The 20032-nt window shown below is 58.1% G+C and overlaps 1 protein-coding gene across 2 annotated transcripts; it reads right to left on the bottom strand.

The window, feature by feature from the left end:
- Nucleotides 1–34: 34 nt before the first annotated feature.
- On the bottom strand, nucleotides 35–18234 carry HSPA12B (heat shock protein family A (Hsp70) member 12B). 2 transcript variants are annotated; one of them, XM_045529013.1, is made up of 13 exons: nucleotides 18128–18234; nucleotides 13056–13115; nucleotides 11269–11366; nucleotides 10109–10233; nucleotides 8193–8379; nucleotides 7671–7775; nucleotides 7254–7370; nucleotides 4883–5057; nucleotides 3877–3963; nucleotides 3342–3446; nucleotides 2981–3239; nucleotides 2289–2392; nucleotides 35–1670 (listed from the first exon to the last, which is right to left on the bottom strand). In XM_045529013.1, the coding sequence occupies exons 2-13, from the start codon at nucleotides 13096–13098 to the stop codon at nucleotides 1012–1014; spliced, it is 2064 nt and encodes a 687-aa protein (XP_045384969.1). In that variant the 5' UTR covers nucleotides 13099–13115; nucleotides 18128–18234; the 3' UTR covers nucleotides 35–1011. The 2 variants fall into 2 exon arrangements, with proteins under 2 accessions (XP_045384969.1, XP_045384970.1); XM_045529014.1 differs by lacking the exon at nucleotides 18128–18234 and adding an exon at nucleotides 17832–17909.
- Nucleotides 18235–20032: the final 1798 nt, after the last annotated feature.

The following is a 20032-nucleotide window of genomic DNA, read 5'->3' as shown; positions in this document are numbered from 1 at the left end:
GGTCCTCAGTCATGCAGTACCAGCAGGCTGTGGCTTCCCCTTGAGCCTAAATGCTTTATTGTCACCTTTGGGTTCTCAGGTAGGTGGGGCTGTTGCATGTCATGGGTGGAGAGAAGTGTCTGACATTTCACATTTGGGGAAACTGAGGGCCACGTCAGAAGTCAATGGCAGAGCTGGGACCAGCCCTCAGTGCTCCCTGTCCTTCCTGTCCACCCTCCAGCTGCCCTTCCATGGCTGGGGTGGGGTGCAAGGGGGTCATTCATTGGCTGCCCTTGGGACCTTTCCAGATAGGTGTGTTGTCTGGAAGGAAAGGCCCTCCAGCATGTCCCCACCTCCTCATAACTGCCTTCACTGTAATAATGCACCCTCCTCCCGATTAGTTAGCTACTGCCCTTTCTACAATAATCAGTCATACTTGGGTGGTCAGTGCCACACCCAGGAAGGTGCTACTACACCTGCCCCTCTAGTGTCCATTTCTGGCCATTTCTCCACTGCACAGGGTTGCTCTGGCCGCTTTCCTGAATGGGCTGAGCCCATCACTTGGTGAACTCCAGCCCTTCAGGTCCAGGCCTTGCACAACCTCCCTGCTGTGGCTCTCTCTTCCCACTGTCTCCATCCCTCCCCCCGTCCCCACCCTGCCAAGTTCAGGCCGGGGCTCCCAAATTCAGGCCAGGGCTCGGTCTTCTGTTGCATTCTGCCTCCGGGGTCACATGCCCCCTGCCAGGCTGGGCGCCTGGTCTTGCGTGCCTCTTCTAATTATCCCTGATCCACTCAGTCCTTGGCAGGTCTTTTCAGCCTTCGAGTCAGCGGACGAGGGCCCGATCCCAAAGCCAGAGTCTGGATGTGTCCGCACCCAGCCTCCCATGACCTCATCTCCCCCGGCTGGAGGGCGGGGAAAGAGGCGCTGATATCAGAACAATCTGGTTCCTCCGCCCCACCCCGCCCCCCAGACGCTGGGACCGAAAGGGGGCGGGGCCGGGCAGAAAGGGCTGGCACGGCGCCCGCGCACCCTCAGTTGGAAAGGAAGTCGATGGCTGCGCGCACCGAGCGATTAGTGCTGACGTCGACCGCAGTGACCTTAATCTCGGTGTCGCCAAACTGCATGGCCGCGCGGATTTCGCGGCGGCCAGGGGGCGCACCGGCGGTGTCCGGGCCGCCGTCGGCGGCGGGCTCGAGCTCCAGGCTGAGCGCGCCGCACTTGCGCACGCCGGGGTCGGTGATGAAGCGCGCGTCCTCGGCGGCGCAGCAGTACAGATTGATGAGCACGCGCCGCTGGCCCGGGCGCGCCGGGCAGTAGCTGCGCCGCACCTCCTCGCCCAGGGCCACCGACTGCTCCGCGGCCACGAAGCGCTCGAAGACGTCGGTGCACCAGCGGCGGCCGTCGCGCACCAGCAGCTTCTCGGGCGGGTGGCGCCCAGCCACAAAGCGGTTGAGCACGCCTACGCCGTAGGTGAGCGGCGAGCGGCGCACCCGCACCACGCCCGGCGCCTGGCCGAAGAGCACGGCGCCCTTGAGGATGGTGAGGCCCACGTCGTGCGGGACCACGACACGCAGGCCGCGGGCACCCAGCGCCGTCTGCACCGCGTGCTGCAGCACGGCCGACTCCGCGAAGCCGCCCACCAGGAACAGCAGCTTCACGCCCTGCACCTCCGGCCGCGCCAGCAGCGCCTCTGTGGGACAGGGACGGTGGTGGAGGGGAAGGAAAAGAGTAGGGTGGAGATAGAAGGGGGGGGCCTAAGGCCACCACTACGTGGCCACTGCTGCCTCCCCCTCCCCCACCCATACCCTCCTGGCAACTAAAAACTAGCCACTTGAGCTACAAAATGATAACCCAGTTCTGATGAAAAACACAGTGCTTTCATTGAGGGCTCCTGGCAGTGCTTAGGAGTTCTGCCCCCGCAACACTCACGCTGCCCCCTTCTCTCACCACAACGTGGAGGGTGAGGCACACGTATTAAACACCTAGACACTGTGAAAGACACTGTGCTCGCTCTAGATACTTAAACTCATTTTATCCCAGTGATAACATTTGGGGAAACCCAATACTATCACCCCATTTTATAAGTGGGGAAACTGAGGCACCAGAGGTTCTTTAACTTGGCAAGACTACACGTCATTACTCCTAGCTCTTAATTACCACTGCACGTCATCCTCCAGGTGTTCCAGATGATTCTGGGTCTCATCCCAGTGTATGGATGTGTGGAGATTTCCAGGCACAGATGGGGGAATTATTATCACATCTGGGTGTGTATGTGGGGGTGAATGGAGGACCCAGCCCAGGCGCTCACCTATGTGTTGGATGATGCCGCTGACCGTGGGCTGAAAGAGCTCGTTCATGGCCTCACATGACATCCGGAGCATCCCCTGTGAGGACCACTTCACGAAGTTCACGCTGTAGATGGTGAAGGGGGGCACAGGCCCATGGTCAGGGCCCAGCTGCTTTGCCCTAGCTTGGGGTCCGTCGTCTTCATTCCCTACCCCTGCTTCCAGGCAGATGTCCCTGGGCACTGACTGGACGCGGTGTGTAGAGATTGGGCCGGGTGCACGTTAGCCCTTACCCCCACCCTGCTCTCCCAAGGGTTTCAGCCACCAGCCTGCTCCAGGTTCAGCTTGAGTTCCCGGGAGAGAAGCCACCCCTTGCTTCTGTGCAGAAGACCCAAGGAGCACTGGCTCACAGGTGGTGGTGGTGGTGGGGGGAGAGGGGGGAGGAGAAAGGCAGGAATGAGACAGAGGTTGCCCCCCCCCCCCGCCCCACCAATGCGTCTCCCTTCGGCTCCTGTTCATCCAGGCTGTGGATGTGGGGGTGAAGCCTGCGCAGCTTGGGTACTCGTGGCCCTCCCCCTGCTCCTGGGCTGGCTTGATGGGTGTCTGGGATGAATCAGGCAGATCTCCAACCCCATCCCCTGAGGCCCAAGACCCTCCCTTGCAGGGGCATTCCCCTCAGCAAACCCTGCCTGAGCCCTGCGGGCCCCAGACGCACCTGCTCCGGCGCAGGGCTGTCTCCACGTTGTGCCCTCGCTGCTTGCGGTAGAATTCGATGAAGGAGAAGGGCAGCGAGATGTTGAGCGCCCCTGCACGGTGCGGGCCGGCCGTACGTTTGCGAGCCTCGAAGGCGATGGTCAGATCCACCCAGGCTGCCGGCCGTTGTCTTTTGAAGGTGGCGATGAAGTCCTCGCCGAAGATGCGGCACAGAAGTTGCTCGAAGGCCAGGTCCACGCCCACCGCGCCGTAAGGGCCGCCTGGAGTGGGGCGGGGGCGTCAGGGCCCACCCGGCCGCCAGGGGGCGTTGGCGGGGACCGGGGCGCGCTGGGTACCCGGGGCGCTACCTGGCGGCCACTCACCAGACGCCTTGTAGAGCTCCTTGAGGGTGCCGTGGGGCTGCTCCAACTGGTGCACGGTCAGGTCCACGGTGCCTCCGCCGCAGTCTGCCACCATGTAGCGGTCTCCTGCGACGGCGAGCATGGGCACACACTCTTGCTCCGCCTCCACCCTCAGCCTCGGGCCCCCTCCAGCCTCGCCCAGTCTCAACCCTGCCTTAGGTCCCCAGCCCAGCCTGCGGGGGTTGGGGGAGGGACGTGAGGGGCTTCAGGTGTTTGAACCTCAGGCCACCAGATACAGGCGAGGGTGTGTGGGAGAAATGGTTCGAAGGCTCTGCAACTCCACCTGAGCGTCGTGGAGAATGCCCTGGAGGAGTGGGAGTTAGGGGAGCGGCTGTGAGTGGGGAGGGGATGCAGGTGTCTATGAGGGTACTGCCAGCTTAGGTCCCGCGGATGGAGGAGGAAGAGGCCGGCTTCGCAAATGTGCCCTTCCTCCCATCAGTATTAAGGTGCCCCACAGGGGCCAAGAATATCTCCATCCTCCCTCCTCTCCACCTACCTGCTTGCATCTCTGCCCACAACTCTCCTACACCTGACTCCACCAGGAATGTGCGGCTGTGGCGCGACCTTCGCAGCTGCTCGCGGGCTGGGGGTCAGGGGTCAGCAGGAAGTGAGATTAGAAGGAGGTGCTCCGGCTACCACGTTCAGCTCCCATCCTCCTGCCAAGGCCCTCCATGAGCACCCGGAGCAGCCAGTGCTCCTGAAACACCAACCCACCCCTGATTGGGAGAGGTTAACGCTGAACCCCAAATCCTGGCACTGTATCCAACAGCCAGGGGAAGAATTTCTGGACACAGGACCTTCCCTTAATGCAGAAGGGTTCAGGCCATGGCAAAATCAGAGTTAGGAGGGATTGGAGGAGCTGGGGGAGTTAGGTCTTGGGAGGTGTCAGAGGGAGCTCAGGACTTAGGGCTTCTCCTTGTAATGGGAGATGGCATTTGGGGGGATGACCAAGGTTGACCATTGCTGTCCTTGGCCATAGTGCCAGGTCCTGGCAGCAGGAGCTTTGGGCTGTAGTGGGAGGATTGGGGGCAGGAAGCGGTAGCTGATGGGCAAGGATGGGAGGGAGGGGCAGCTGATGTAGTGGCTGTTTAAGGGAAAGCTCCTGAAGACCTCCCCCTTCAGCTTGGAGTGGGGGCTGATTTCCCCCTTTGTCAGTACCCAAGCATCTACCTGGGATGGGCTGTCTCCCCCAACTCTCAGACTCAGGGCTGGGCTGAGTCCTGCCCTCCTCAGACTCTGCTCCCCTAGGGCAAGGTGACATTTTCACCTTCAGATTGGGCTCCCCCAGGTCAGAGCAGTGGCCACTCCTCTGATTAGATTCCCCCTGAGCAGGGCAGTGCCTCCCACCCTCAGACTGAACTCCACAGGGATGTCTCTACCAGCTCAGATTGGGCTCCTCCATGTTGAGGTTCCCTCCCCTTCATCCTGGACATGGCTGAGCCTCTGGCCTCAGTGACCCTCTGACTCTGCAAGGGTGGGCGATGCCCCTGCGGGCAGCTCACCCTGCCGGAAGCTGGAGTCGATGGAGCGACGCTCGCCCAGGCGCCCACCGCCTGGAGCCCGGCTGCTCAGGTCCATGAGCTGGTGCAGACGCAGCTTTCGGCAGTACACAGAGGCAGCCTCAGGCTCCAGGGCTATGAGGAGTTGTTCTGCATTCTCTCGAGACACCAGTCCAGCCTAGGCATGGGTGGTAGGCAAGACCAGGCAGCACCATGGGTTGTCACACCCAAGATGGCTCCTGGAGTGGGGAACTGGGCCTTTGGGGCTCCCACTTCCTCCCCAATTACACCCCACGCATACTAGGCCTCTCAGGCCCCTCCATGCTGCATACATTTGGAGCTGCCTCACAGCCACCCTGTGATCAGGCTGGGGAGGGACATGGCCATGGCCAAGGGTGCCAAGAGGGTGCCAAGAGATTGGCCAGCAGAAAGAGACCAGAGTGCAAACCTAGAGTGCTTGGGATCTGCCCATTCAAGCTTCCCAAGATGGCGGGGCTGCAGCAAGGTCCCCCTTCACAGGTACAGGCCCGGCCAGCTATGTGCTGGCTGGAGGTGTTAGCAGGGATTCTAGCACAGTGTGGGAGGTGCAGTGGCTCAGAGGAGATGATGGGAAACCCCATTTAGCTCATTGAACCCTCTTTCTCCACCAGGCTGGTGGTCACAGGGTCACAGGCCACCTTACTCTCAGGAGAACTTTGTTCCCAGGGAATCTGATATAGCAGGAAGGAAGCAGTGAAATTCCAAGATAGGCCAGTTGGGGGAAGACAAACTCGAGATCAGTTATGTCCAGCATCAGGGCAAGGGATCCCTATGGGAAGTACTTTATGGTTTTGTGGGTTCCCCAAATTCTGACCAGATAGGGGAGGGGGATATGGGTGGGAATGGAGAGTTCCTGCCCAGGGCCAGCCCTTCCTGAGCTGGCAGCCAGGGGACAGTGTGGGAAGAAGCAGTGCGGGTAAATGGGCAGGGGGCACTGGGGTGGGGGTGTTTGTTCTGGCTGGAGACAGCCTTGCTGTCATCCTAGTCCCAGCAGGGAGATGCCCACTGTGGTCAGGGTTAGATCCTTCCAGTCACAAGTATAAGCACCTACAGACTTGGCTTCTGGGTTATGCCTGACCCAAAGGTGTAGAGCATTGGGGATCCTGGTATCATCCTTTTGGACCCTTCTGGACATCCTAGTGTCTGTCCCCCAAAGCCCCAGGGTTAGGACCAAGCAACCGGTCTTGTCCTGGGAGGCTATGTCCCCTTCTCTGTCTCCACTGAAGAGGGTAGTGCCTGGACCCTCCACACGGCTTTCTGCAGACCTTTGAGCAACTCTCTGGTAGGAAGACCTGCGCACATTGGCCAGAATCACCTCCCTTCGTAGTTTCATAATCCTGTTTCCCCTGCTCAAAAACCTACAAAGAGGGCCAGGCGCGGTGGTTCATGCCTGTAATCCTAGCATTCTGGGAGGCCGAGGCAGGAGGATCGCTTGGGCTCAGGAGTTCAAGACCAGCCTGAGCAAGAGCAAGACTCTGTCTCTACTAAAAATAGAAAAAATTAACCAGGTGTGGTGGCTCATTCCTGTAGTCCCAGCTACTTGGGAGGCTGAGGCAGGAGGATTGCTTGAGCCCAGGAGTTTGAGGTTGCTATGAGCTTGGCTCATGCCACAGCACTCTAGCCCGGGGAACAGAGCGAGACTCTATTGCAAACAAACAAACAAAACCCAAGAAACCTACAAAGGTTGGGGCAGTGGTAGGGGTGTTCCTGAAAATATTGATGCCGGCTGAAGTGGATGTTCTGGGTGTCCCGCTCACTGCTGTTGAGTGTTAGCTGCTATTGGCTCACAGCTGTCCCCTCCTCTGGACCAACTGCCCTCAGCTGAATGGGAACTGCTTCGCTTGGAGAGTTTTCCCTCCCCCTCGCCCAGCAACCAATGATAGACTGATACAGACCAACAAGAAGCCAGCCCTTTGCCTCACTGTGGCCAACTCTGTGCTACAGTTCTCCCTGGGATCAGGCTGAGGCTAGACTCCAGTCAAGATCATGTACTTGCTCAGCTCCTTCTGTCCTGCTTCCCTCCCTCCCCTTCTCCTGAGAGCCTGTCTTCAATAGACCACAGGCACAAGACTCTGTCTTGGACTCTGCTTCTAGGAAACCTCACTTCCGACAGTCTGTGCTGGCCTGGGCTGTGCCTCTTGTCCACCTGTGCCCTATTCCCACAGCCCCACTTCCTCTCCTGGTGGCAACAATCTTCCAAAATTCCCAGCAGGAGAAGGCTGGAGGTCTTTACACAATGACTCTGTGGTCCCAAGGGTGGTGGGGTAAATGAGAGGCCATCCCTATGGCCTTCCTGAGCAGTGTTCTCTGCTCCACCCCACCCGCACGTCCTCACCAGGTAGGCAGCCTCCCGCATGAACTGCTTGGCCGGCTGTTTCCAGATGGCAGGCACCGTCAATACCCAGCGCACAATGTCCTTCTCTGGCAGCGATGGGCACTGCTCCCTCAGCTCCTGGAGCAGGAGGGGGCAGTGAGGGGAACAGCCGACATGGCAGGGGGGGATCCTCAGCCCTCTATGAAAGCTGGAGGAACTAATGAAACCACAGGAAAGACTTCCCAGCTGAGATGGAAGAATCCCCCCTCCGGCCTGTGTGGCTCGGTGCAGGCTCTATAGGACAAGAAGACAGGGGATTGAGGAAGACGACTTGACCTCTAGCAGTGGCTACCCATCGGATGGACAGGGTGGGATGAAGGGAAAGGATGGGCCCGGGGTCCCCACCACAGTTGGCAGGAAAGGGGCTGTGCAGTGCACCTGAAGAGCGTGCTCCTTGAAGAAGCGCAGGGCATGGGCGAACACCTCCAGGGCGGGCATCTTCTTTCCATTTACTGCCTCTAGCTGGGTCTTCAAGGTGAGATCCTAGCAGGGACACAGGGCGGCTCTATAGGCGGCCATAGTTCTGCCCCCATTTCCTGACGACTTCTCTCTTAAAATCACCCCATTTCCTGCCGCTTCCTCTCTTTGGCACCGCTGCATTCTCGCCCCAATCTCACACTAGCTGTCTCCAGCCCCAGCCCCTCTCCTGAGCCCACCTCTCCTCCAAGCCAAGCTTCACCCTCAGCCCCGCCCCTTCACCCCCGCCCCTTCACCCCCGCCCCACCCTCTCACTTCTGAGCCCCGCCCCCTTTTAGCCCCTCCTCCATCGCGCCCTTCCTCGCATCTTTTAGCTTGGCTCCACCTCCAAAGCCCCGCCCCTTTCTATCCTGGTCCCGCCCCTTTCTATCCTGGCCCCGCCTCCCTGGCCGGAGCCCTGCCCGCAGCCGGGATGTTGCTCACAGTGGCGCTGTGGATCTTCATCTTGAACTTTTCGAAGTAGAGCCAGTCGCGCGCCTCCTCGGGGTCCAGGTCGTGGTAGTAATCGCGGGCGGTGTAGCCAAAGCTGTGAAAGGCGCCCTCCGGGGTCAGCAGCAGACAGGTTGGGGTCTTCTGGTGGGCCACGCCCGGGTCTCCGCCCTCCCATTTCCTGCGGAGGCACAGGGCAGTCAGTGTTGTCAGCGGCGATGCTCCCTTCATGGGAAGCCAGGTGGAGGGACGCCATGTGCAAAGCTCAGAGGTGTGAAAGAGCAGGGAAACTAGCAATGGGTTGGCTCAGTATGCAGCAGGAGAAACTACAGGGATGCTAAGGTCAGATCATGAAGAGCATTGAATGCTGTATCAAAATTCTATCTTGGTGGATTTTAAGTAGTGGAGTAAAGAGGCATGCCCACATTTGCCTGTAGAAAGAAAGGTCACCGGTCCTCACGTATTAACAGATGGGAAGGGAAGGGAGGATGGAGAAGGTAACCCAGGGAGGAGGATATTGCAATGGGCCAGGTGAGAGAGGGTGAGGCTGAACTTGGGCAGAGGCAGTGGCCATGGAGAGAAATGGACGGGTATTCCACAGATACTAAGGAGACACGGAAATGATGGCGCTTAGTGGCTGGTGGGGATGGGAAAGGAAGGCTTGGGAGGGCTTGGCAGGGGGCCAGGATGTCCCCCAGCTACTTTCTGTGACTGTAACCTCCACAGGACAGAGACAATGTCCCTTCATGTGTCCTTGGCCCCAGCATGGCCTCAGCCGTGTGTGCTGATGAGCATGCTAGCTGGGGTGCCCTGCAGCTCCTACAGAGCAGTAAGTGCCCAGAGCCTCTGTGGCTTCCTGTGATGTGGAGGGAGCAAAGAAAGGGGAAGGACAGTCGGTCCAATCTCATGAAGGTCAAGTTCCATGTTTCCTTGGGACGGGACAGTCACCCTTCCATCCAACCTCCAGGCCCTGGGGAAGCTCCTCTGTACCTCCCACTCCAGTCTGGGTTGAGAGGTCTGAGGTCTTCTATAGCTCTGCTTACTGGCTGTGGCCTCATAATACACATTCAAAAGATCTAGGCCTTGAGGTCCAGAGTGTTTAAACAAATGTTTCTTTCAGATAAAACCCAACAACATCAGAATGGATTTTTCAAACATCTCTTTCATTACAACTGTGTAACTTGTCAACTCAGCCCTCTGAACCTGCCTTTTCTTTTCTTTCTTTTCTTTTTTATTTATTTATTTTCTAACCAAACCAGAGCTTACAATGAACCTTCATTCTCTTGGGGGGGGGGTTTGGATGTTGGACCTAGGAATCACCTCTAGGAATCTGCCCCATAGAGACCCAGCACAAGTTTTCAGAGAAGGCTATTCCTTGTGGCACTCTTTGTAATAGTGAAAAATGAGAGGAAAAAACCCCTAAAACTGTCAACAGAGGAGTGGATAAAGTATGACACATCTGTACTATGGAATACTATACAACTGCTCAAAGAAAGTGGTAGTTCTGTACATACCAACATGAAATAGCTACCAAATAGTGCTGAAAGTTTAAAGCAAGTTGTACAATATCCCCCTTTTATTTAAAAAAACATATATATGTGCATGTGTGTTTGTATACAAGCTTAGATAGATCTGCATAGTTTATGTTTATTATATTTTATGTGTCAATCAAAGTTTAAAATTAAAAACAATGCCTGACATTTCCTGCAGCGGGCTGAGAGCTGCTGCAGTTGAGGCTGGAGGCCCAGGCCTGGGGTCAGTCCTCCAACCTTTTGCCCCAATAGGGAGCTACAGACTAGGGGTGGCAGGGCCTCTAAGGAGACCCCATGTCTCAGTGACAGTACTTTTGGGACCAAGTTCATCCCAGGATGTGACTACCCCACTCAATCTCCCAGCCCAGCTGCTCTCACCTCATCATGTGGATGGTCTCAGGGTCATTGGCAAAGCTGAAGGCGTAGCCACTGGATGTGGTGCCGAAGTCAATGGCCACCACCACAGAGAAGGAGGCCTGCTGGGGGGCTCGGGCCTCGGGCTTCTGCAAGTGCAAGACCTACAATTAGCAGGCAGCCAGTAGCAGCCCCCAACTGCACTTGGGAACCCCTCCCCTCTGCTGGCTATGGTCCAGACCAGCCCTGGCCCACCCCACCTGCCCGCCTGCCTTGGCTCCCCTCCCAGGTTCCAGGCTAAGCCCTGGACATGCCAACTGCTCAGTCTGAGGCCTCTCAGGTAGCCCCCTGCAGTTTTTGGCTCAAGCTCCTGCTTTCCTGCTTCCCGCTCTCTGCCCACCCTCTGCATGGACCGCCTTAGCCCCACCCCCATCCCGCACTGTCTTCACAGCCTGCCACCAGCCTGGCCCCAGCTGGGAGCAATTTTGCTCCTCTAGGCAGCTTTACAGCATATGGACTTGTGTATATTTTACCCTCTTGCTCTTTGTGGCCACAATGACACAAACCAGACTCTGTCTGATTCTGTGGCAGAGGAGAGGCCACGTGCACATGCCCAGCATGGTCCCTACCTTCTTGCAGGCCAGGCCTGGGCTTCCTGAGAACAAACAGGTCCCCAACCTGGATCACCAAGGCAAGGCCATCCAGGGTGGCGTAACCCAGGGAGCTTGGTGCTGGGGAGGTTATGTCCTGGATACTTCAAGCTAGTAGTTTCCAAACTATTCTTTTAGCAACGTGTCTCCTCTCCCCCCGATATGACTTGGGTTAAGGTGGGCTGTGGTCCACAGGAGGGGGAGTAACTCTGGAAGGCCCAGTGCTCTGAGAACCTAGAAGAAGCTCCAGCCAGACCAGCTGCAATGGCCCCTGGGTGCCGTCCTACGGCAAGGCGGGTTGGGGGAAGTGGGGCTCACCTTCTCAGTAGAATAGCTGCCCTACAGTCCAAGGCTACCCAAGGCTAATCCTTGTGTGCGGGGGGCACATGCCTGGAGTATGCCGGGGCAGGAGGCATGGTGGCACCCTCATGCCCCTCCTCCTTCCCAGGCCAGGCTTTGCCACGCCTCTGCCAGGCACAACACCCCTCTGTGCCACCCAGGCCACCCCCAACGGAATCCCTACCCCAGGCTTACAGGAGACTGCGAGGGTGTGAGGGGGGCGATGCCGCAGCTTTCCTGGGTCCTTGGGGAGCCTGGTGGGCTGGGCACTGGGGACCGCTCTGGGCTGGAGCCTGCAGAGAAGAGAGGGCAGGTCATTCTGGCACAGTCAGGGTAGGGCGCTGACAGCCAGGCCCAGGCCTGGCACTGGGAGGTTCTCTATCCATACTTGCTCGGCCTGGGCAAGGGACTCCCTGCTGGGTGACAGGGGTGGGGTAGGAAGGACACGCATGAGGCAGGGACAGGGGCTGAGGGCCTGTTATCAGCCAGAGGCAACCTTTCCTTGGAAAGTGACACATGCTTCACCTGGGAACCGACTGTGCCCTCTAGCACCCTCAGACACACAGTGGGGGAGGGGAAAGATACAGAAGCATTGTGTGGCGGGAGACTGAGTCCAGAGACAGAAAGGCAAGAGAGATGAAGAAAGGAGGAGCTCCTGGGGTCGGGAGAAGGGGGAGGAGCCACAGACCTAACTGGCAGGGAGGTGGGGCTGCTTCCCCCTCCACCCCGAAGTTGGGCCACATGGTTCTAATCAGGACTTGAGGGAGGTCCCCCCTCCTCCCCACCAGGGCCACAGACAGGCCCAGCTGGCTGCCTGGAACAACCAGCAGCTCTCCCCAGGCCAGCCCTGAGTGGGGGATGTCCACAGGCTAGGGAGTCTGATTACCATCCCCCTACACACACCCCGAGCCAGCATTTGGGGGCAGGAAGCCTCACTGAGACCCTGGTGCAAGCCCAGGATTGGCTGGACCTTTGGTGGAAGTAGAGTAGCTTCCGGAAGGAAGCCCAAGGCCTGGCTTAGAGGATCCTGCAGCTCATGGGACAGGATGGCCTCCCTGGCTGGACACCCACAGGTGTGGGCTGGTAACTAGTCATTGAGTGCTGATCACTGAGTATGACCCTTAGGTGAGTGTTGCTAGGGAGCATATGGGGGTACTGGGCTGCCCTGAGATCCACAGATAGGGACAGGGAGTGGGGGTCTGGTGTGAAGCTCCATGGACAAGTTAGGGAGGTCTGTCCGGCTTCAGGCTGAGCCAGGGCAGGGGTCCTGCCATGTGCTCCTAGACAGGCCCCAGCTCTCCCTGGCCCTGGGGTAACCTGGGAACATATGTGAAGGGCCAGGTATGAGGGGGACTCTGGGAAGTGCCTGGACAGGGCCGGAGTCTGTCTGAGGTGCTGGAGGGGCAGGGACATAGTGGTCACATTCCAAGGGCTCCCTTTCCTTGGGCAGTCAACGCAGGCTCGGGCCCTGTCACCAGCTCCAGCTTGAGAGGCCAAGTTGCTATGGCTTGAGCCTGGGAAGGGAGGCAGGAAGGAAGGGCCCAGCCCGCCAGGTCTTTGTGAATGGACTTCCTGAGGAGTGTCCTGCCCGCCTCCCGGCCTCCCACCCCTGCAGAGAACCCAGAGCCTGCTCCCAGACCAGGCCGAGGGCAGATGAGCATGCACACACAGAATTCGGGGCCTGCACACACACCTGCAGACTGTACTCGCTCACGTAGGTCCTGTGCACAGAGACCCACCTGCAGAGAGACACACACACACTCACTGACACACACGCATGCACTCTCCCACACACTCATACCCACGGGGTCCTGTGGACAGACCCACCCTGTGCAAATGTACACACACACACACACACACACACACACAGAATGGCTCTTAGGAAGCTCCACTGGGAGAGGCACACGTGGACAGCCTGTGGGTGGGTCTCAGTGCTGGGGCAAGTGGGTGATGGGTCAGGGCGGAGCAGTGGGGGGTCTTACCGATGTACAGCCCCTGCAGGCCCATCTCCGGGACAGCCAGCATCCTTGCAGGCCCTGTAGCTGTCAACAGGAACAGACACACAGAATGGGATTTATTTGTGCCTTTGTTCCCTCACCAAATGCTTATTTATTTTATTTATTTACTCTTAGTTGGAGTCCTTTGAAGCAAATCCCAGACATCATGTTGTTTCACCTATAAACTCTGCACCGCGTCTCTCCAACAGATAAAGATGTTTTAAAAAACATCATCACAACACCATTCTCACGTCTAACAAAATGAACAGTAATTCCTTGATCTCATCGTAAGCTCAGCCCCACAGGCCCAGCTAGTCTCAAAATTGGCTTTGCTCTGTTGGAATCAGGATCCTCCTAAATGTTTTCTGGTGCCCACTCTGTGCCAGATGCTGGGGGACATTGGTGATCCAGAGAGACACTGTCCCTGCCCTGGGGACCCACAGCCCGGCAGGGGAGATAATTGGGCACGTGATTCTGAGATGACAAGTGACGCCAAGGGCTGTGAAGGTCACAGCTGGGTACAGCAGGCAGGAAGGGGCATGATAAGACTGGACACAGGGCTGGGTGGGGCTCACCCTGCAGGCAGGCCCCTGTGTACCCTAGTGTAGATTTGTTTTTTTTGTTGTTGTTGTTGTTTTTTTTGAGACAGAGTCTTGCTCTGTTGCCCGGGCTAGAGTGCCATGGCATCAGCCTAGCTCACAGCAGGCCAAACTCCTGGGCTCAAGCAATCCTTCTGCCTCAGCCTCCCAAATAGCTGGGACTACAGGCATGTACCACCATGCCCGGCTAATTTTTTCTACATATTTTTAGTTGTCTAGATAATTTCTTTCTATTTTTTAGTAGAGACAGGGTCTTGCTCTGGCTCAGGCTGGTCTTGAACTCCTGACCTCGAGCGATCCTCCTGCCTCGGCCTCCCAGAGTGCTAGGATTACAGGCATGAGCCACCGCGCCCTGCCTAGATTTGGTTTTATAAGAAGGACAACAAGTCTTGAAAGGTTTGAGGTGGAAGGGTAAGGGTGAGGACTAAATTTTCGTCTTGAGATGCCCCTCCAGCTGTCCAGGGAAAGTGGACTGCAGCAGGCAGTATGGAAGCAGGAGCCCAGCGGGCTATGCAGCCCTCTAGGAGACAGATATTTAATAACAGTGGTGGCTACGTGCTTTGAAACAGAGTAAAGACATTTACGAGACAGAAGTTAAAATCAACAAGGCCGATCAGATTGGATATAGGGAGGTTAGGAAGAAGGGGTCAAGGGTGGCACTGTCTGGCTCAAGCTAAGAGATGGATGGTGAGATGGAGAATATTGGAGAAGGGACAGCTCTCAGGGCAAGGGCAGAGTTTAGGGTGTGGTTTTGAACTGCTGAGAGAACGCACCACGTGGCCAGATGATTTGGGATCTGGAGGACAGGGAGAAATCTGAGTTGGAAATGAGCGTTTGGAGGTCACCGTCATGGGAGGCTTGGCAGAGAGTAGAGTGGGGAAGGGAAGGAGGAGAATCTACGCTTAAAGGCTGAACAGAGGACGGCGGGCTGGCCAAGGAGATGGAGACGCCTCCCGTGGTGTCGTGAAGATCACGTTAAGAGGGGGGTGAAGCCAGGTGCCTGTAGGAGGCCCTTAGATGAGACTGGAAACACTTGTGTTAATGGTCCAAGGTGGCTAGGCCTGGGTGAGGAGCGGGAGGGGGGGAGAGCACTACACTAAAACCCTTGAGAAGCTCAGCTGAGATCAGGAACTATGTCAGGGCAGTAGCTGGTGGACCTAAAGCTTGCAGGAGCTGAGGAAGGATATTTATTTTATTTTCTAAGATAGGAGGAACTGTGTCTGTGAAGTTCTGGGGGCCTGCTACAGGCAGGATCAATAGCTTTGTTAATAGTTTTGTCAATAGCTTTGTCACTTGAAGTGTGATCTCAGAGCCAGCAACACTGGAACCCCCCTCCCCCAGCGAGCATGATAGAAATGCAGAAACTCAGCCCCCCCCCAGACCTGCAGAGCCAGAACCTGTATTTTAGCAAGATTCCCAGGTCACTCGTGTACACACCAAAGTTTGACGCATACTGCTCTACAGTGGCCCTTGGCCAGTCTGCAGATCATCGATGCTACTGTCCTCATCTGTGGGCCTCACTGCCCCCTAAACAAAGGGGGAGACTGCACAGAGCCAGCCCTCCCCCTTCTCTGTGGCCAGTGGCCCAATCAAAAGGTTTTGCTGACAGAACACAGGCTGACACAGAGCTGGGTGGTGGCACGTCCATGCACACATGTACACACCCTTGCTCACACACAGTTCACACTAACCCAGCCCCATCCTGGACACACACCCAGACTCCCACATACTCTTGTATGTCCAGGATACTCCTGCATGGCCAGCGCCATGGAGATTTCCGGACACATACAGTCTTGCTGTTCTCTGTGTCACTGGAGGTACACAGTTGGATGCCCAGGAGTCAGAATCAGGGGAAGGACAGGGGCTGGCTGTGGGCACTCCTAGAGCAGCTGATGCCAAGAAAACGGCAAACAAATAGAGGGGGTAGGTAGGGACCTTGGGAGCCAGGCAGGCGTCCAGCTCAGGGTGATGGAGTGAAATGCTATGGCTGGTATCTCTCTTCCCAATTCTGCATTCACTGACATGTTGGTAGCGAGAAATCAGTCATGGTTGGGAGTATTTACACCACAGACATTGGCAAATCAGGTTTTTCTCCCTCCCAGAGAGTTCACTGTAAAACACTAACCAGCACACCGCTGGAGCAAGTCCATAAGGGAGGAGCTAGCAGCCCTATTTGTACCACTTTGTTGAATGAATGAATGGATTTTCTGGACCAAGGCTATTGTACCTGGAGGAGAAACAATTTAGAACCACCAGGAAAAAAAAGACTGAGTCATCACTCTAAGCTGGACACCATGTCCAAACCACGTGCCTATGTTCTCCCCAGTAACCTCCCATCTCTATGCGTGTGACACACTGGGTGCCCCTACACTGGGCTTTCAGGGATGGCCAGGGCCTATTATGGCACCTGGCATAAGTGCAGCATGTCACATCTTTGTGTCTCAGTGCCCTTTCCTGTAAAATGAATGACACAGGGCGTGTGTGAGGACCGACAAGTCTAGGTACGAAAAGTATTGATAAAAGCAAGGAGTTGGACAGGTGTGAGCAATGTTCTTTCCCTTCACGATGTGGATTCTGTATCTTCTCTTGTTAGAAGTTTTTGGTCTTACTGAGAATTTTATTCTACCCTCCCTGAGTTATTTAGGGACTGAATCAATTTGTGTTAAAGAAGGAGGATCCCAGTGATTCCCCGAGAGGTGGAAGTAGAGGGGCCGGCAGACACGCGAGTGTGCACACATGCCCTGTGTGTCTTTGGGAGGCCCCCCATGCACACACCCCCAGAAACATTTAAGGAGGATGCTGACCGTGGGGCTCAGGACAACCCCAGCTCCCAAAAGCTAGCTCTGGACAGAGTCCACAACTGGAAATGAGGGGAGACAGACCCCCGCCCCAGGGGCCCATGAATTGCAGACTGGTGGTGCCTGTGGGAAGGACAGTTTACACAGAAAGTAACTCCGTTTCCTGGCTACAAGCACATGCCAAACTCTGACCCCTACCCTACCCATAGACAGACCCCTAACCTTGTCTATAGACTTACTCCTGACCCTGCCATGGACAGACCCCTAACCCTGCCCATAGATAGACCCCTAACCCTGCCTGTGGACAGACCCTAACCCTGCCTGTGGACTGACCCCTAACCCTTGGCCTCATATTGACCTCTAATCTTCAGCTTCACCCTGACCCCTGGCCCTGACTTCTACCCAATAGGCATGGCCTATCAGTCACTGGGGACCAGGACAGGGTGTGGCAGAGCAGGAATTCACTACCAGAGACTCCCATCCCAGACTGCCCCCCAGTCTCACAATAGCCTAGGACTTTCTGCCTGATGGAGAGACTTCTCTGAGGATCTTTTCCCAGGGTGGAGTGTTTGGGCTGGGCACTTTTGCCCCCAGGAGTGCTGCGGGCGTGTAGCGTTGCTGGGTTCCAGGGCTCCACACGATGCCATGCAGACAAAGGGCCCACCCAAATCTTTCCAGCTCCCCTCCTCGCTGGACCTGCCTCTCCCGCCTCGTACTTTCTGCTCAGCACCCTGCCAGCCTTTCAGTGGAACAGGACTCTGTCAGCAGACTCAGTGAGGCCACAGGCATTTCTTCCAAGCCACAGACTGGGCCAACCAGGGCCCAAGGGACAGATAAGAATTGGCACCCAAAGGGCTGCCCCACCTTGTTCTGGAGAGGAGCCTTGAGGAGAGGGACCAGTCGGAGGTTGTAGTGTGAGGAGGCTGCCCTGTCCTGTGCTGGGGCAGGGGTGACAGAAATGGCCTCCCATGGCCACTCCCTGTCCTCAACTTTGCTTTCCATACATCCTGCCACACCCCCTTGCGTCCCCATCATGGGAGCAGCCAGCTCACAAACAACTCAGTCCCACAGGGCCCAGGCCCTGCAGCCCCTCCCACGCTCTGCCGCAGCCCCCCGTTACTGCCCCCAGCTCTGTGGCCCCCAGGCCGCATCTGCTCTCACTCCCTCTGGGTCCCTGCCCTGCCCCAAGCTTGCGTCTCAGACCGCTTCACTGTCCCATGGGAGCCCAGACCTCACCCTACCTGGACCCTGAGCTGGCCTCGCTGAGAGAAACCTGAGGTCCCTACCCCTGGCCACCCAGCCATTCTCTTGCACTCCTGGACCACAGGTCCTGGGGCCTCTCAGGTACCCCAACACACACTCACCCAGGTCTCCACCTCAGGCCTCGGCACCGTGTCCCCCCACATTGGCTCCCTGGAGCGGGCCCCAGCCCACGCCAGCTCTCCTGCCAGCCCCGGGCTCAGGAGTCCTCTGGGCAGCTGTGTGTGGGGTCCGGGCCGGGATGGTAGCCCACGGTCCCGCCTTCTGGAGCTGTCCCCACCCAGCCCCGGCCCGCAGAGTCGGGAGGGTTTTGGTAGAGTCTCAGCCCACAGCCCGGGGCCGCAAACCTCCGCGCCCTTCTCCACTCTGAGAGCCCCGCAGCCCGCGCCCCAGAACTCACCTCCGCCCTCCCGACAGCTCGACCCGTCCAACCGGCTGGATCGCGGACGGGCAGCCCGTGGCCGCGCCTGCCGCGGCGGCAGCCCTCGACGTGCGCCCGGCCCGCGGCCCCGGCCCGGCTGGCGACCCGCGCCGCCCCCGCGCAGCCCCCTCCCCCAGGCCGGATGGCCGCGCCGCTGTGCCGCCGGGTCGGCCCGCGCTACAGCCCAGATGTGCGAGGCCGGGGCGGGGCCTGCCTGAGCGGGCCTCCAACGAGGGGCCCACCCTGGCCCCGCGTCCAGGGCCCCTCCCCGCGCCCCTCCTGCGCCTCACGCCCGGCCGGCCCCGCGCCTCCCCCGCGAGCAGCCCGGGGGGTGGGAGACGGGGCAGGGGGGGAGGGGAAGAGGAATTCCAGACCCCTCGGCGGCCTCCTGCGGCCCAGCTGCGCAGGGGCGCCCCGCCCCGCCCGGGCAGGCCCACCTTGGGGCTCAGCCTGGGCCTAGGCTGGGAGGCAGGCCCCGCCCCAGACCCCGCAACCTCCGTGCCCCAGACCCCTCCGTCTCTCCTACCCTAAACCTTTCTAGGGCTATTTTCCCTCCCCGAGGGCTTTCCCAACTCCTCTCTGCCCAGCCAACGTGCTCCCCAGCTACAGTGTCACCTCCCGGATGCTGTATTATGAGGGCACTGCCCCAGAGGGCCTCCTTAATGGGGCCGCGGTGCGGATGCGCTGCACCGACAATTCTGGGTGGCCGTACCTGGCCGGGAAGCCAGCGCGGTGTCCAACCAGCTGTCTCCACGGGCTCCTTCTGAGTGAGGGCCTGTGTGTGTCCGTTTGTGCATCTGTGGGGTGTGTTTGTGTCTCTGTGTGTATGTTTGAGTGTGTCTTTGTGTGTCTGAGACTGTGTGTACCTGTATGTCTGTGTCCTCGTGTGTGTCTTCAAATGTCTATGTCTGTCTGTGCGTGTCTGTGTGTGTGTCACAGTGTCTTGTATCCTTGTGTTTGTGCGTGAGCGTGTGTGTCTGCATTTGTCGTCTGTTTGTGTGTAACGGGAGTCCTTGGCCAGGGGCTGGCAGGCCTTTGGCTGAGCACAGCCAGGGAGGACTGAAGTGAGTGTGTTTAACACTTGCAGGGGCTGAAGGGGCTGGCCCCTCACACACATGCCTGCCTCTTGTTTTTCTTTTCCCTGCCTCCCGGGTTCTGCTGCATCCACCCCCAGCTCTGAAGACTGGCAGCAGGCTCCAAGCAGGAGTGAAGACTCATGGGTCGGGGGGTCCCCAGGCCTCGGTGCCCTCCTGCTTGGCAGCTCCATGCTCCCCCCTTCAGTCCCCTCAGTCTGATGTGGGAGTCACAGGCCCCTCCCTTGGGCAGCTTCCAGTCTGACAGAAGAGAAGGACAACAAATGATCCCAGTGAGTCCTCCCTCCGTGTTAGAGGAAGGTTTGGGCCAGGTGGACTCCGACAAGGGTCCTGCAGGGCCCCTGCCTCTCCCCTCCCTGTGCCCTGCACCTCCCTCTCGCCCCTCTCCAGCCTCCTGGGCCCACCCGCTGACTTCACCAGCTTCCTGCTTCTCCCGGGCGGGGGAGGCACAGGGAAGGATCAGCCTCTGAGTGTCCTCCCAGGAGCCTGTCCCCAGGCCAGCCGCCCTTCTCTGGGCCTGTGCCCAGGGTCTTCCCTCCCCACGGGATGCTCTCGCTCCCAGCCCTGCCCCTCCAATCCATCTCTGTTGCGCAAATCTGGTCCCTCCTCCACTCCTACAGTCTCCGTCACTCCCTGTGACCTACAGGGGAAGATCCAAGTGACTGCTATTAGCTGACCTCTCAAAGTGTCCTTCCCAGCCCTAACCTCCAAGCCCAATTCCTGCCTTCAGGAACAGGAGCTTCTGTGCTCCGAAGCTTTGTAGGCTTGCGGAGAAAACTGGCCCCTTGGC

This window comes from Lemur catta, chromosome 17, assembly GCF_020740605.2.
Source record: "Lemur catta isolate mLemCat1 chromosome 17, mLemCat1.pri, whole genome shotgun sequence".
Classification (NCBI taxonomy): domain Eukaryota; kingdom Metazoa; phylum Chordata; class Mammalia; order Primates; family Lemuridae; genus Lemur; species Lemur catta.
The sequence above is the reverse complement of the archived record's forward strand: the minus strand, read 5'-3'. Positions and strand labels throughout refer to the sequence as shown.

Bases quoted from the DNA above. Each gene is read 5' to 3' on its own strand.
- HSPA12B (XM_045529013.1), bottom strand. From the start codon at position 13,098: ATGCTGGCTGTCCCGGAGATGGGCCTGCAGGGGCTGTACATCG. The intron at 11,367-13,055 runs GTAAGACCCCCC...TCTTCTCTGCAG, and splicing joins CCTGCAGGGGCTGTACATCG to GCTCCAGCCCAGAGCGGTCC. The intron at 3,447-3,876 runs GTAGGTGGAGAG...TCGCCGTCGCAG, and splicing joins GTGGGCAGAGATGCAAGCAG to GAGACCGCTACATGGTGGCA.